General features: G+C 43.3%; 1 protein-coding gene across 1 annotated transcript in view; it reads right to left on the minus strand.

Annotated features, from left to right (window-relative positions):
- Positions 1-16,643, minus strand: part of LOC146775913 (septin-7-like) — a 164,342-nt gene that overhangs the window by 22,486 nt on the left and 125,213 nt on the right. Inside the window, exons 4-6 of the mRNA XM_085636941.1 lie at positions 15,580-15,680; positions 14,938-15,072; positions 14,728-14,845 (exon numbers count right to left, since the gene is read on the minus strand). Coding sequence (XP_085493067.1) covers positions 14,728-14,845; positions 14,938-15,072; positions 15,580-15,680 — 354 coding nt within the window. The remainder of the gene's footprint in view (positions 1-14,727; positions 14,846-14,937; positions 15,073-15,579; positions 15,681-16,643) is intronic.

Consider the following 16,643-nt stretch of genomic DNA (forward strand, 5'->3'; position numbering starts at 1 on the left):
AAGCCTTCCTGCCTACTGAGAGAGGGTAGGAGAGTGCCTGGTCTAGCTGGACGAGTGACTGTCCAAGAAAAGCCCAGCCTCTTCCAGGTGTGGGGACCAACTGAGAAAGCAGACAGCCCTAGAGAGCTAAGCCAGCTATTGCGAGGGACTCTTCTGGTTTCTCTTTGGGATTCCTGGGCTGAACAGCATTAAGGCTTTACAATCACAAGTAGCTTGTGTCAGCTATCAGTCTCTGGTGCTGCACCTGCAAACACCTGAGAAAAGGAGCCATGTTTCTGTTGAAGTGGAGCCTTGCCGGACATAGACACATCGCAGTTGATGAATTGGCCTGGAGGTTATAACTGCCTTGTCTGGGACCCTGTCCCCACTCAGCCGGAAAGGGTGCAACCGGCGAAGACAATGTGCTGCTATGCAGGCCCTGTGGGGCCAGTTTCATCCAGGAATTCCTGCTCTGAAGAGGAAGCCACCACTGAGGCCCCCTACAGTAAGGCGAGGTAAATTAAGGCCAGGGATGCAGACTGCACCCACCACAAAATGTAGTCTGCAACACCCTCGGGCAGGTGAAGCAGAGCTTAGTCTTTGATCAAACCAATGGACAGTATGGGAGTCGATGACTGTCGCAAAGATGTGTGACTTTACTCGAGCCAATACCTGGGGTGAGAACATGTGAACCAAGTTATGCATCTAACCGGTGGATGTAAATGTGACGCAATGTACACCTGTGCCTCATTCAAGCCTATACCTACAGTATACCAGATACTATAGCTATTAGCTTAGCAGAGCAGGGAGAGAATACCGGAAGGGGGGCCCAACTGGAAAGTGTAATCAGGATTACAACAGTATAGTTCCAAGTTCAATTGAACTGAATAGTATTTAGTAATTTAATTATACATAAACGATGAGCATTGGACTGGAAATTTTTATTATGTCTGCCATTTGACTGTTGAGTTTGGAGCTTTTGCCCCCACACTATTTCCCTAAAATCCTGTGACTGCTCACCCTCGGTACTTTGATATTCAAGTGTGCAAGCGTTATTCTTAGCCAGTTTTCAGAGCCATAGTAGAACGCTCCCCTGGACATAGTGGCAAAGGACCACCACTAGAGATGGGGCTCAGTAGCTCCTGTGGGCCTGTGCCCCCTCAACCCCCCAAAACAGGATCTGATATTTCGGAATTCCCAAGGGCATGACCATAGAATCTAGGATGCAGATGGAATTTCCAGTGTAGGGGACAAGACTGTCCGATACGAACGCCATATGGCCCATGGAGTCAAGCTTCTTCTACACTCTATAGGTAGTCACAGGGAGATAGACATTTGCGTTCTGGTTTGAAGACGACGCTGGGACAACCAAATGTCTAGATATTGGTCTGTGAACTCCTGGGCTTAAAAGGATTTCCCACACACAGCCATGGCAGGGTCTAAGAGGGTACTTGAAAGGAAGAAAGGGATCCACCACTTATGAGGAGGGTAAAAAGACATGATTCACATGCTTTGAATTGTTCGGAGATATAGTGGTCAGATATGGAATTTTACCTAGCCGGTGTTCTAAAACCATATCAACCTTCACATTGTAATATAAAGTGTGCCTCTTTATGCTGTAATCAAACAAATGTCAATGGGGTTGGAATATTTCCCTTGTTCAGGATAAATTGGTCACAGATTCAGCAGCAACAAAAGGGACTAAACATATCTGCTCATGCTGCTTGCTTCAAAAATCAAGGAGACAATGGTTTACAAATTACGCATTAAGCACCATGTGGCTGCTTCCATCTCCCGTGGATGTCTGTTAGTTTGCGCCACTAACTGCTTCACCCGTGTGCAATTAGTCTTCTGCCTGGTTGAATATTTGGTAACAGTTTAAAGTACAAAAAAAAATGGTGCACAAGATCTGTCAGCACTTAATGTCAACATTTGAAGAGCTAAAACTTAGTGATAAGAGCCTTCATGGATATTAGCATATAGAATTTAAAGCATGCTGCCATATCCTACACATTTATGCTTTAGACAGCAACATCTAATTGGGCAGGGGGCCTATGGCAGCGACTCTAAAATGCTAAAAGATTTAAATGATTTTCCGGTGTTGAAACCTGCTTAGAAATCAGCTTTGGCACTCGCACACATCTCACCAATCAAGGCTCTTTTGGTGGCTTCTTTTCTTCTCCAAAATCCCAATGTAATGTTTACGGCCCTATGGAAATGAGCCAAGGTGAAAGTATGGATTACTGAGGCTCAAGAGCAGATGAACCTCTTTCGAAGCTGAAGGCGCACAGTGCAATGGGGCCGTGTACGTTTCATAGGGATATCTTTTCAGACATGAGGACCTTCCCTTCCTGGTTTTAGGCATGAAGGGGGAGCACCCATAGTATTTCGTTGAAAAATAATCTTCTTTGCAATTAAGTTTGAAGGACTTGATATTATGTAGGGATTTTTTAAGGCTCCAAAACCTCTTACTTGTCAGGGAACACTTCTCAGACTTATTACTGCTACAATTAACACGAGTCCCTTACTTCTCACAGGCTGAACAGTATGCTCCATTGTGTTCCATGGAAAGTCATTTATTGCTCAGCAGTTACAGACTGTTTCAGAACCCTAGACAAAACCCAAAAGGGATCCTAGTCATCAACATAAACATCCAAATGTGGTAGAAAGAAAAAAAATTACAGTTCACATTCTACCAGACTTTTACCTGAAACACAAACCAATAACCATCACTATGTCCTTTATCAAAACCAAGGAGCATTAAAATGTCAGGAGCTGCAAATTTTCCAATCCTATCATGAGAGTAAAAAAGAAGTCTGAAGAAGGTGCAGAGTAAAAGGGATTCTGTTATGCTCTTCAAGAAGCGCTCCAACGTTTAAGCATCATGGTACTACAGAACCATAAAAATATCAACTGTAGAGAATGATCAGCAGCTACAGGGAGCTAAGCCACATTTTAAGTGCTTCCTAAACAGACGACTGTGAATGACGATAAACAAGTAACGTTTCCCAAACCTGTCTAATAATTTTAACAGGAGCCCTTTATCACGATCGGGCCTTAATATTAGTAGGAATATGCCAAATAAAACTCATTTGCTGATAAAGGGAGGAGTTTGGACTATACTCAATCTAAAGGCACGAAAAGTGGAAGAATGGGAAAAGATTGTCTTATGAATAACTGTTAGAGATAAACTGAACTGACCTCACCAAGGGGCTAATGTAACTGGCTAAATGTAGGGGAAATAGGTTTTAATTTGTTTCCAGCCAGTCACCAGACTTGCCGCCACATTTTGGATTAGTTGAAGCCATCTACAATTTTCTCAGCTGTAAACCTGTTCCCGGAGTCCCATCGGGATCCAGCACAAAGTTATGGAAGACATCCGATTTTCCTGAATCCGCAGCTAGAATGATACATTTTTTTATATTTATATATATATATATTCACTGAAAAAACCAAAGGTTTCAGGGGCGTTCTAGTTAGCTGGACATTTCCCTCGTACAAAACCATTGAAATTCACCCATTATAGTTAGTTCAGCTAACTATAACTCGCGCCCCCGCAATGCACTGCTGATGACATCACTCATGACATGGTCAGTGACATCACTGATGACATCACTGATGACATCACTGATGACGTCATCCATGTGATAAATTAGTGCATCTTCTCACACCCTTTGATATACTCAATCAAAATTTCAAACGTCCATTCTCAAAACCATAGATACTCCAATACCAATAACTACATACTCATTGACTCGTAGATCTACACACACATCCACTCACTCACCTGTACAGTCACTCATTCTTACAGTCACTCAGTACAAGACTATCATATGCATTTATACACCTACATAGACACACCCCACCAATCATCCATAGAGGTACTCTCACACCTAGTCAGTCATGCAAATAATTAATCACACTCCCATTTACTCACCTATGCAGTTATACACACACATGTGCACTTACTCATAAAAATAGTACCACATTCTTATGCTCTTATACAATCACTCATACAAGCACACTCATCCATACAGCCACTCACAATCACATACTCTTGCATATACCCACTTATATACTCTTACACACATATACTGCCTTTCACATATGTAGTTACTCACACATGTACCACTGAGATATACATTCAATCACTAACACACCCATACATACACTCACCCAACCATACAGTCCATCACAGATGCACTCTTGCAACCATGCACCCATAGAATCACCCACTTACACATGTATGCACAGAGTCACACACATCCCACCCACACAAACACCCAGGCACCTATACAGATACTCAGACAACCAATCAATAACCCAGAGACACTCATATAGCTATTCACAAAATCATGCAGCCGCTTATACACCAACAGACAGACAGATACAGACATTCACACAGTTTAGTCACTAGTCTGCAGTAAGATACATTTAATGACTCAATTATGGTCAGTCACGCACCTACTAAATCATCCATTCACACACTTATACACCCACTCATTCTTCCATAGGTTTTTCCCTAAATATATATATATTAAACATATTTAAAATTTACAGAAACACACTCACTGGATGACGTCATCAGTGATGTCATTTCAGATGTCATCAGTGATGTCTCGGACCATGTCATGAGTGATGTAATATGGGACGTCATCAGCAGTGCATTGCGGGGGCGCGAGTTATAGTTAGCTGAACTAACTATAACGGGGGAATTTCAATGGTTTTGTACGAGGGAAATCTCCAGCTAACTAAAAGGCCCCTGAAACCTATGGTTTTTTCAGTTAATTTCTAAGGTTTTTTAAATGCCAATTCCTAACTATAACACCCCTGAAACCTTTGGTTTTTTCAGTGAATTTCAAAGTTTTTTTAAATGCTAATTCCTAACTATATCAGGCCTGAAACCTATGGTTTTTTCAGTGAATTTCAAAGGTTTTTTAAATGGTAATTCCTAACTATATCAGGCCTGAAACCTATGGTTTTTTCAGTGAATTGCAAAGGTTTTGTAAATGACAATTTTTAATGTATTAATTGTTATACTGATTTTTTTTATACTGATTTACTACATTTTTTAAACTATTTATTTTTAGATATTTTTTTTAATTACATTATACATTACAATACAAAATATACTTTCTCAGAATGAATTACTTTAGTTTAAATACTTGGCAAATAGGCAACAGACTTTTAAGTACAGTAGTTACAGTTGTTGCAATGGCCAACCCAATTTCAAACACAAAGCAACATTGAGCTCAATGTGAATTTCTAGTTAAATGAAATTAGTTACTTTATGGATTACTTTTCTAACCACAGGACTGGATCCTAGATTCAGTCATTGGACATCTCCTGTAAATAGTTGAGTAAAAACGTTTTGGTTACAGTAGTTATTTTTAATGAATATTATTGTATTTTAAAAGTGGCCACTTAAGAAATTTTTTCACATAGAATCACCAATGTTATCCTATGGCAGAAAATTCACTTAGCAAGTAAGTAGTGTTATCGTTACTTTTTCTTACTCAGTGGTGGATCCTGGATCCAGCACTGGCCAACCTCCTGTAAACAGTTGAAAGAATGTGTTGGTCATACAGACGATTTTTTAGGAATATTTTTGGTTTGTGAAAATAGACACTTAGAAACCTTTCTGCTGAAAACCACACAATGGATTCCTATGGAAGGAAATACAAGTTACTGGTAAGTACGCTTAGAATTACTTTTCAGAGTCAGTGCTGGGCTAAAAGATGCAGCACTGGGTTCTCTCCTGATTACAGGCGAGTAAATCGGAATTCGTAGTTTGGCTGATTTTAGAGGAGTATTTGTACAATGGTGAAGGAAGGGGGCTGGGCCTGAGGTGATGTGTGCAAACACACCCTGTGGCGCGTTTTAAGTTGGGGAATTAATTGCTCTTCAATCCTGAGGTCCCCTGGGGGCCAACTAGCCCACCAGATACCTCCAGTATGCGCCAGGGGGCTGCATTGCAGAGAGGTGTTCAGAGGCCACGCCCCTATTTACAACACTCCGCAACGCAGCTCCGTGGCGCTTAGTGGAGGTATCTGGTGGGCTAGTTGTCCCCCAGGGGACCTCTGGATTGAAGAGGAATGAATTACACAACTTAAAACGTGCCACAGGGCATGTTTGCACAGTATCACCTCAGGCCCCGCCCCCTACCTTCACCACTGTGCAAACGCGCCCCGTGGCGCGTTTTAAGTTGGGAGATTAAGTCCCCTTGAATCCTGAGGTCCCCTGGCGGCCAACTAGCCCACCAGGTACCTCCAGTAAGTGCCACGGGGCTGTGTTGCAGAGAGGTGTAAAAAGGGGCGTGGCATCATTACACTTCTCTGCAACGCAGCCCCCTGGCGCATACTGCTGGAGGTTCCTGGTCGGCTAGTTGGCCCCCAGGGACCCCCAGTATTGAAGGGGAATTCGTTCCCCCTCTGCCAACGCGCCAGGTGGCGCGTTTGCAGAGTGATGAAAGGAGGGGGCGTGGCCTCATCCCGATCCAGTTTAAAAACAAAATATATATATATATATATATATATATATATATATATATATATATATATATATATATATATTTTTGTTTTTTTTAAGAAGGGGGGCTGTGAAGCTCCCTTTTTCTTATTTTTTGGCCCTGGGGACCCCATTCCCTAGGGCCTGCCCCCTATTTTTTTTTTTTAACTCCCCTTTCTGAGGCCTTAATTTGCCCCGGGGACCCCATCCCCGGGGCATAGCCCTTTTTGGGTTTTTTTTTGGAGGGGGGCTGCCTTGCCCCCCTCCTGTGGCCTCTTTTGGCCCCGGGGTCCCCATCCCCCAGGGCCGTTTAAAAAAATATACATTTTGGGGAGGGGGGCCACGTGGCACCCCTCCCGGGCCACTACTGGCCCCGGGGACCCCATTCCCCGGGGCCTGGACTCCGTTGGGGACCGTGGGGGGGGGTCCCCAATCCCCCCCACAGCCTGCCGGCTCCCCGCCTCCTGCGGGAGACGGCATTGCTTTTCCACATGGGGAGCAGCTAACATGCTGCTCCCCATGTGGAAAAGCAATCTGCTTTGCTATTTGGAAGAGAGCAGGTTTCCCTGCTCTCTCTTCCAAATAGCAAAGCAGTTTGCAATGGCAGGGTGGGAGCCGCGAGGCTCCCGCCCTGCCATTGCAAACAGCAGTGTCCTGGGGGTGGGCACCCCGGGACACTGCAGGAGCCGGCCCTGGGGGGTGGCGGTCCCCAGGGCCACGACAAGGTTTCAGGAGGGGGGCCGCGCGGCCCCCCTCCCAAGTAAATGCCCCGGGGGGTGGTGGTCCTCGGGGCTCCGTATCGGACCCCCTACTTTAAACATGTAGTGCCCTGGGGAGGTGGCGGTCCCCGGGGCGTGTGGGGGGGGGGCTTGAGCCCCCACACAGGTTTTTTTTTAATAAACAAGCCCCGGGGGGTGGCGGTCCCCGGGGCTGCGGTGGGGCCATGAGCCCCCCCGCATACATTAAAATAAGCCCCGGGGGTGGCGGTCCCCGGGGCTGGGGGGCCCCTCTGGGCCCCCCATGACTATGAAAAATTGCCCCCGGGACTTGTAAACGAAGCGCGGGAGCCCGCGCTTTGGTTTTCTTTCCCTCAGCGGGATGTGCGGACCCTACGCGCATCCCGCGATTTAAACAAAAAATATCTATTTATTTTTTGGCCTTGGGGGTCCTTGTGGGACCCCCTGAGCAGGCCTAGGGGGTCAGGTTGTTTCTACCCTGCCCCCTTTTCGCGTTTTGCGATTTGTTTGGGGGGCTTCTTGTGCCTCAGTTCCACCGAGGCACAAGATGGCTGCCAACACTTTCTGATCTGGAGTGTTGACAGGCAATTAGCATTCAGCTCGTGCACGGCAGGGTGTGCGCTGGGGGCGGGGAGGGTCCGCGGATCCTCCTCGACCATAGATATCACTAACTTTAAACTCTAATTTTCTCAGGAACTACTGCATAGATTTACACCATTTAAGCAAAAGGCACGAGTCTGAACTGAGGACTAGCTCTTTGCCAAATTTGGTGTAATTCCGTTCAGCAGTTCGGGCTGTAGCTACGACATGTCCTATGGGAAATTGCATGGGGAAAACGCGTTTTGGGATCCCCCTTTTTTGTCGGCCCCCGCTTGACGAATCAGCGCGAAACTTTCAGGGTAGGAGCGGAGCTGGCCAAAAGTTTGGAAAAATTTTGCGAAGATAAGTCAATCGGCGCCAGACTTATTGGGAATAGAATGTTGCGGATTTCCTATGGAAAATAGGTCCTAACTATAACTATCTACTGGCGACCACCAGTAGAGAATATATTTTTTTTTTAATATGGACATTTCCAGATCGGGCCACTAGATGGCAGTAAAATGCAAATAATGTGAAACCGGCAAAAACTGCCTAATCTTAAATCATTAGCATTGTGTCACGGTAAGAAGTTGAAGGCTTGAAGACAGCATAGCTCCGAATGATATCAAAACAACAAGTTCTCACAATTTGTTTAAAAGAAAGTGTGGTCCCTGTGGGGGGGGGGGACGTGTCAACCTCAACTTCCTTGGTAACCTTACGTAACCATTAGAGAGATTGGTTTTTAGCAAAAATATCAGTTTTTATTATGTTTATGCAATGTCTTACTACCAGAAAGAAAAGACAATTACAGAATACCAGTTACACTTCTCTTTGGACAATTCAAAATAGCAAGGTGCTCCCAACAATGTAACGGCGCAGTGAAAGTCAGATAAGTTACTTTAAAGTGTGCAATTGCTATACAACAAACATGTACAAAGATAGTGACGGACTTGAATACATTGGTTGTCAAATTGTACTCTGAAAGAACAAAATGTTCCAAACCAATTTAAATAGCAGTCCACTGGTGTTCTGTCGACGTTTCAACCCCGTAAAGTTACTTAAAAAGGAGTCATCATCAGGATGAAGGGAGATAAATGGAAGCACCCAAAGGGTAGAGGTACTCCTAATGAGTAGAAGATCCCTGGTGTAGTAATGATTCAATCCTAGAGGTGGGGGTGCAGTCACTCAATGCTAAATGAAACAAGTGAGAAACGCCTTTCCAGTAAACATCACGATTGTGGTAATTGATTTTAGGATCAGGTGGATCAATAGCAGAACTCAAGCAAACAGTATTTTCCGTTGCCGCCATGTCCTCGTAGAGTGCGCTATGACTTTAAATCTCCGGGTCCTGCCAGCTTTGACATGAGAGTAAAATATGCAGGGAGTAATCCATATAGATACGTTTTGCTTCGACAGAGGACAACTTTATTTGAAATTCAAAATGGGAGAAACAACTGGTCCATTTTCCAGATTGTTATTGTCTTGCTATTATAACATTGTAAACATTTTTTAAAGTCAAGTGAGTGTAGGGCTCATTCAGCCACTGTATATAGTTGTGGTTTAAAAAAAGTAAGTAAATTAATATTTTCATTGAGGAGAAAAGATGTAGGAACTTTTGAAATAAACTTTGGATTGGTTGACAAAGTTGCCATGCTTTAGTCAAATTTAATACATGGTGGCTTTATTAAAAAGGCCCGAATTTCTCCTATCCTTCTGGTGGATGCTACAGCCAGTACGAAGGGCGTTTTCCATTATAACATTTGAACAGATGCTTTATATATTGGCTCAAATGGCTCTCTGATGAGTTGGCCTAAGACCGTATTTAATTCTCATGATTGTGGACCCCCTGGTAAGGGGATGATCGATTTTAAGCCAACCTTGCATGACCTTTACTACTCTAGTGGTAAATAAGGAACCCTGGAATTACCTTTGTTGGTGACACACCAGAACAAGTTTCCTTAATCAGGGGATCGAAAATGCTTCTCCCACTGAGTTGGGGTACCACCACCTGCCTGCAAAGCTTCGGCATTTGGTGCTGGTTGGCAAAAAGATTAAATTGGAGTTAGCATGACTTCTGGAATCTTAGATCTAACTGATCTGAGTTCCACTCAATCGTGGCAGTCAATGTATTTCCTGCTGAGGTTCCGCTCTCAAACAGTGGGTGTCCCACAGGACCTAAAGTCTTAACTTTGGTGCTTCTCAAGAAAAGTGTCTGATTTTGATCCCCTTTGTTTTCAGACAGAATATAACAGTCATGGTGCCCATTCTTACCACAGCGTCCTTTTGCTGTAGAAGGGATAAAAGTTCTTTCAGAGCAAGCCTCACCGCTCTTAACACTAGCATATTTTTGTGTAGCTTTTGTTTCTGCAGATACCATAATCCACTTGCAAAGAGATTCTTTAAATGTGCTACCCAAAATTTCGTGGAGGAGTCTGATGGCAAATAAAAGTAAGGTTTGGCCTCGTAGAACTTCTGACCTAAATAGACATTTGCTTCATCTTTCCACCAAAGCATGGCATCTCTGATCCTGCCTGTATCTTGAACACAATCGCTCTAGTGGCCATTTACTTTCTCCACTGTAGGTCTAGTTCTTCTTGCAGAGGTCACAGTCTTAGACGACATTGTGGTATGAGAAATATAGGATAATACGATCCCTAGAAGGACTTTTTCCTTACTTTTACCCAATGCCTCGTGATTATCTCTTAAATGAAGCAACTCAACTTTGTTTCTCACTCGAGAGAGAAGCCTTCAAGCATAATCTAAACCAATCTAACCCTCCAACATACCCCACTACTTTTTCACTCCAAACTAACCCCACTTCGATCCATTCCACTTAGATTCATCCCACTCTACACCCCTTCTCCGCCCCCCACTCTACTTTACAACCCCTTCTCTGCCCCCACCCCTCGCAGCACCCACTACTCTTCCCCCCCTCTCCGCCCCCAATCTACTCTACCCCCCTCTCCGCCCCCAATCTACTCTACCCCCCTCTCCGCCCCCAATCTACTCTACCCTCCTCTCCCAATGTATCACACCCAACTCAAACGTACCCCAATATACCCCACTTCACCCATTATATTCTAGTCCACCGTAATCCACCCTAATCTACCCCTGGTCAATCTACCCCCTTACCCCACTGCATCCAATTCCACTCCAATGTACCCACTCTACTCACTACAATATCCCTCAATCTATCCCACTCCACCTACCCCAACCCACTCTACTTCACTCCTATCTACCTCACCCCACACTTTTAGATATGCTGATCAGCAGCCACACTGGTGTACAACAAGACTAAAAACACATTGCAAAAGACAATAACTCTTGCAAGGGCGAGACCCATTTGCCTTGCCAATGCTGGTTTATATATGTTCATTATTCTTAGAACTAGAATGGATCTCTAATCTATATTATTTTTCTGAACGAGGATAAAACCTGGAGTAGAACGCCAGGTTCCTTCTGTTGTGGGGTGCCGTTTCTACTATGGCTTAACAATAATTTGTTTAGTTCCTGTATGAAGGCTTGCAAGTGCCTGGAGGTGCTACTGGTGGCAACGATGCAATCTACCCAATGGCTGTAATTGACTGTATCTAGTAAAAACACCTATTCAATGCTATTCTTCGCCATGCCTGGAAGAATTTCTGCACCTTTCCTGCTACCAGCGTGGTGAATGAGATGAGCAGTGTGGCTATCAACAATTTCAGAAAAGTCCCAAGACACACAGCCTCCAATTAGCCACAAAGGCTTGTTTTTATAAAGTAAATATCAAAGTCAACATTTCATCCAAACTTAGTTTACTTTAATGAAATCAGTGTATTAAAGCATTCAAATGCTCAACAGCTCAAAAAAAAAAAAAAAAACACAGACTAAAGAAATATCTCCATATTTCTTAGGGTTTCCAAGTGTTTTCATACGAGCATTCTTTATCATGGTGTTGCCAATTGTCAACTTAAGTACTGAACCCTGTCCCCAATGTGTTTCGGGCCTTTCAGATCCTTCCACTGGGAGAATGTACAGTAAACCGATTAATATAAATTGACCACTAATCAAGCATTAAACAAAAACTGAGAGTATTAAATAGTTTGAACCAAACAACCAGAAAGTGTAGTAACTCAACTTTCCTTCTGTAAATGATCTGATACCAGTCTATCTTATCCACTTGTGAGGACCTGTACAGACCAACTTCCAAGCCAATTTGGAATCTAAAAGTTAAGAATTAGTGAAGTCACCACCTGTGTGCAGTGACTTCATGCATCCTGCGTGTCAAATACCAACAAAGCCACAGAGTATCTATGAAGTGAACAAAATACTATCCAAGTGTTGAAAATCGCTACAACTGTTTTATCAGATCAGGAAGGAATTGACCTGGCGGTTCTGGCAGGACTGTTCCTTCTGAACCCGGGTCAAGACAGATTTGCATATGGCTGGGTCCAAACTGAGGCAGCATGGTGTGCAAAACAACAACGGACTGGGATGCAGCCTGAGTAATTATCAGTGGCTGAGATTAATTCAAGCACTCCATCCATCACTTTTATGTATAAATCAGAAGCTACATTGCAGCGTTAAGATCCTTTGAGAACCAAGGATGGAGAATGCCTTATCCTGAGAACACCAAAAGACGAGATGGAATTGCTAAATCTGTGCAATTTGTGTACGTGATGTCCCATACTTTAGAGATGTGTTATGGAGACCATGAGTTATGGAGAGGACAAGACAAAATTCTCGCTGTTAAGGCTACAAATAAGACGCAATAATAAGTTTACTTTTATCACAACATTTTGCAACATAAATCCTACAGCCATCTTTTTCCATAAATAAACGCTTTTGGTTTTACAGGCTTCTGTACAAAGAGGACACCTCCAAGAACTAACAAACAGCTTGATGTGAAAAGTACAACAATTAACTCTGACTTCATGCGCATGCCACGTCTCTTTTGGCAAGGTGCTGCTATCCACAATTAGACAATGAAGCACTTTAGAAATGCTGCTGCAAATCCAACTATCAAAGTCCCATTCCAAGGCAGTTGTGAACTTGCATCTACAGAAACCTGCACACCAGAGGATTGAACCACCAAGCCAGAACAGATTTAAAATTTTGAAAATTGTTCAGAGCCTGTGGATGATACAATGCCATCTTTGAGGCTTAAATGAACAAAGAACAAATTGGGCCACAGAGGGAGGGCTAACAATCACTATTTGGAGGTCAGTGAAGGCAGTAGTGTGGAAGGCAGGCGATGGGCAACCAATCATATAAGCAGAGAAATAAGAGAAGCATTTGGAAGGGACACTGAGCAGCATCACATCGGATTATACCACAAACATTTCAAGACAAATCATGGAGGCAGAGCTCTAAACATGCATGAACGAGAGCAGTGAAATACGAACACCCAGGCCCTGAGGATGGAACACTATATGTGCTTCAGTAAATTCAATGTCATAAGTATTCAGACTGGCTTTTGATAGACTACAGAGCAGGTGGTGAGGTTACCACGAGCGATGGACAGCGTACTATTAACCCCCCCCCCCCCTAAAAAAAACAAAAAAAACAAAAAAAGCACATTTGCAGCCTCCAATAGGCACATTTTAAAAGTAGTAGAGCGAAATCATATAATTTGTTTTAAAATGCATACAATTTTTGAAATGCCTGAAGAGTTAACAATACAAAATAAGCTGGATACTTTTCACAGTCCTTTCTCCAGAGGAACGATGGTTATGATGGACCAGAACAAGCAAACCATAAAAAGGCAGGCACTGGTGGTGGATGGCAGAGGCAATCTTACATTTGTGAAGGCTTTATTTTAGTGGCCATTAAGAGGGATGTGCAAACTCCATTAGATCTGTGCTTTTTAGCAAAGCAATGCTTTAATGAATCTCTTTGGTATTTATTTCTGTTGTTTAATAATAGACGAGTTAAACCCTCTAATGTTTTTCTGATTGGGGACTAAAGATAAGTAAATTTCTAAGAGTGGCATTTAAAAGCATCAAATTAATCAAAATTAAGCAAAGGTAAAAATTGCAATATTGACAAATACTATTTTCAGTTATACACTTAAAATAAGCATTGTTGATACCCGAAAATATTTAAAGAAAAAAAAAAACACCTTAGTAACTGAGGGCCTTTTAAAAAGGTCCAGGGTAGAAAGAAATAAAGTGACTGGTTTCAAAACCCCAGTGACCTAACTCTACCAAGGAGAAACCTATTAAAAGACCTAGAGTGGCAAACCAGAGGTTCTGTGGAAATCTAAAAACACAAAAAATATATAGCATGAGAATATTAAAGTTTTTATGCTGCTCGAGATTCCTCTCCATGCCAGAAATAGATTTAAATCCCCATGACTCTAAGATTCAATACATCAGTATGTCTAGGCGGACAACAGGCCCAGATGTGGGAAGGTCTAACGGGCATGGTAGAGGAAAGGGACGCAATGCAAAAGTATAGTCAAACAAAATGTGACCTACTCAAAACACTTTATAAAAGGAACTCAACCACACAGTTAACACTCTAGAAAGGACACCAGAGTACAATACCACTGTGTAATGATGGGAGGAGGAATAGGGTATGGTGGGGTGAAATATACACAGTGGCAAGGGATGAGACCGTGAGACTTTAGACCGGCAGATGCTTTATGGTAGATACTGTCCAATAAAAAAGCTACTTTCAAGCACTAACTGGATGGCGCTGGACAGAGTAATTCCCCAATACCTGCACACTTTCTCACAGTCTCAATATTTGAGGGTTTTTTTGTTTTTGTAATTGCTCATTCGTGATGTTTTCTCCTATTCTCCTGGCTAGTCTTAAAATTCTCATTCAACGCACACTGTAGAATGTCAGTCGTCAAACCCCTCCAACCTTTATCGGTCCTCCACTATCGCCAGTTTCTTTAAACCCCCATATTCCAATTGTATCCGCACCTCCTCCTGCTCACCTGTTTCTTGAAACATGCACACTCTTCAGGTGTCATTGTATCAGCCTTTGCGATTAGCGGGATGATGTTCACCTTGTCGTGAAGCCTCTTCATAAACTCAATGTCCAACGGCTTCAATCTACAGGGAAAAAAGTACAGAAACATTTCCAAATTGAAAATGTACCACAGACTAAACAACATAGATATATGCAGGATTAGCAATGAACTTACCCGTGTCCTGATGGTGCAATGAAGTACAAGCAGCAGTGCACACGTGTGTCTGGGATCTGTCTACGATTCACACGAGATTCTGCATTCAGGAAGTCCTCAAACTTGCTATCAATGTGGTTAATAACAGGCTGCCAGCTGTGGGAGTGAAAAATATGTAAACATCTCAATTAACAATACTGCATCAATATATATGAAAATTAAAAGAGACAAACTGAAAGAGAAAGTTGAATCATAACGAGATAAGAGGGGAGGAGTTCCTCACTGTACGAGACACACAATCCGAGGACTCACAAAAAGGTGTTCCTAAGGAGCCAACCCCCATCGATAGGTCTTAAAAAGCACAGGGGCAGGATCTGCAAAGGCCTACTCAGAGTATAAGTTGGACACAAAACAACTTAAATAAAAACTTTACAGAGGATCATCCAAATTTACAACACAGTCAGCCAGCAACACTAAATAAGGACACTTAAAGGAGGAAGTCTTATTGGTACATAGGAGATGAACCGGCAATGGATTGGCCTATATAAAAAGAGCCAGAAAGGTAGAGTTAAAATCAATAAGAAACTTCATTGCATGAGCTACAGATATGGGAGACCAGCTGGTGGGGACAATTCCTTGCAGGCCAGAAATCTGATGGCTCACCAGTTACTGTTGTCCACTGCATCACCAAAGCCGGGAGTGTCTACAATGGTTAGCGTCAGCTGAACTCCACCTTCTTTCACCAGAACCTTCGACTGCTCGACCTGCACAAACAAAGTGGGACTAGCATCAGACTTCAATTATCCTCCAGAGAGAAGGCCCTTTTGGTACTAGGTGACCGGACGTGTGGAGCGGAGAACAGTCACTAGACACACGGCAAGAAACTAACACTATGCAAGAGGGTATACAGGTATTTTATAAAGGACAGAAGCCAAATCCAATGGAAATAGATTGGTGCAGGAAAGTGTCACACAGAAGGGCAGTAATGAGAAAGGATGCAGCAACAATGGGACAGCAAATGGTGGTGCACTGGTCAGCCCATGTTTAGAGTCTGTAAGAACTTGTCAAATGGGGGTCAGAATGGGGTCCACAACAAAAAGGATACATTTTACAACTAAGAGTGAGGAGGTGAAGCAAGAAAAGGGGGAGGAGAATAAAGCGGAGGAGAATTAAGCAGAGGAGAATAAAGCGGAGGAGAATAAAGCGGAGGAGAATAAAGCGGAGGAGAATAAAGCGGAGGAGAATAAAGCGGAGGAGAATAAAGCGGAGGAGAATAAAGCGGAGGAGAATAAAGCGGAGGAGAATAAAGCGGAGGAGAATAAAGCGGAGGAGAATAAAGCGGAGGAGAATAAAGCGGAGGAGAATAAAGCGGAGGAGAATAAAGCGGAGGAGAATAAAGCGGAGGAGAATAAAGCGGAGGAGAATAAAGCGGAGGAGAATAAAGCGGAGGAGAATAAAGCGGAGGAGAATAAAGCGGAGGAGAATAAAGCGGAGGAGAATAAAGCGGAGGAGAATAAAGCGGAGGAGAATAAAGCGGAGGAGAATAAAGCGGAGGAGAATAAAGCGGAGGAGAATAAAGCGGAGGAGAATAAAGCGGAGGAGAATAAAGCGGAGGAGAATAAAGCGGAGGAGAATAAAGCGGAGGAGAATAAAGCGGAGGAGAATAAAGCGGAGGAGAATAAAGCGGAGGAGAATAAAGCGGAGGAGAATAAAGCGGAGGAGAATAA

Source organism: Triturus cristatus, chromosome 12 (genome assembly GCF_964204655.1).
Source record: "Triturus cristatus chromosome 12, aTriCri1.1, whole genome shotgun sequence".
NCBI lineage: Eukaryota > Metazoa > Chordata > Amphibia > Caudata > Salamandridae > Triturus > Triturus cristatus.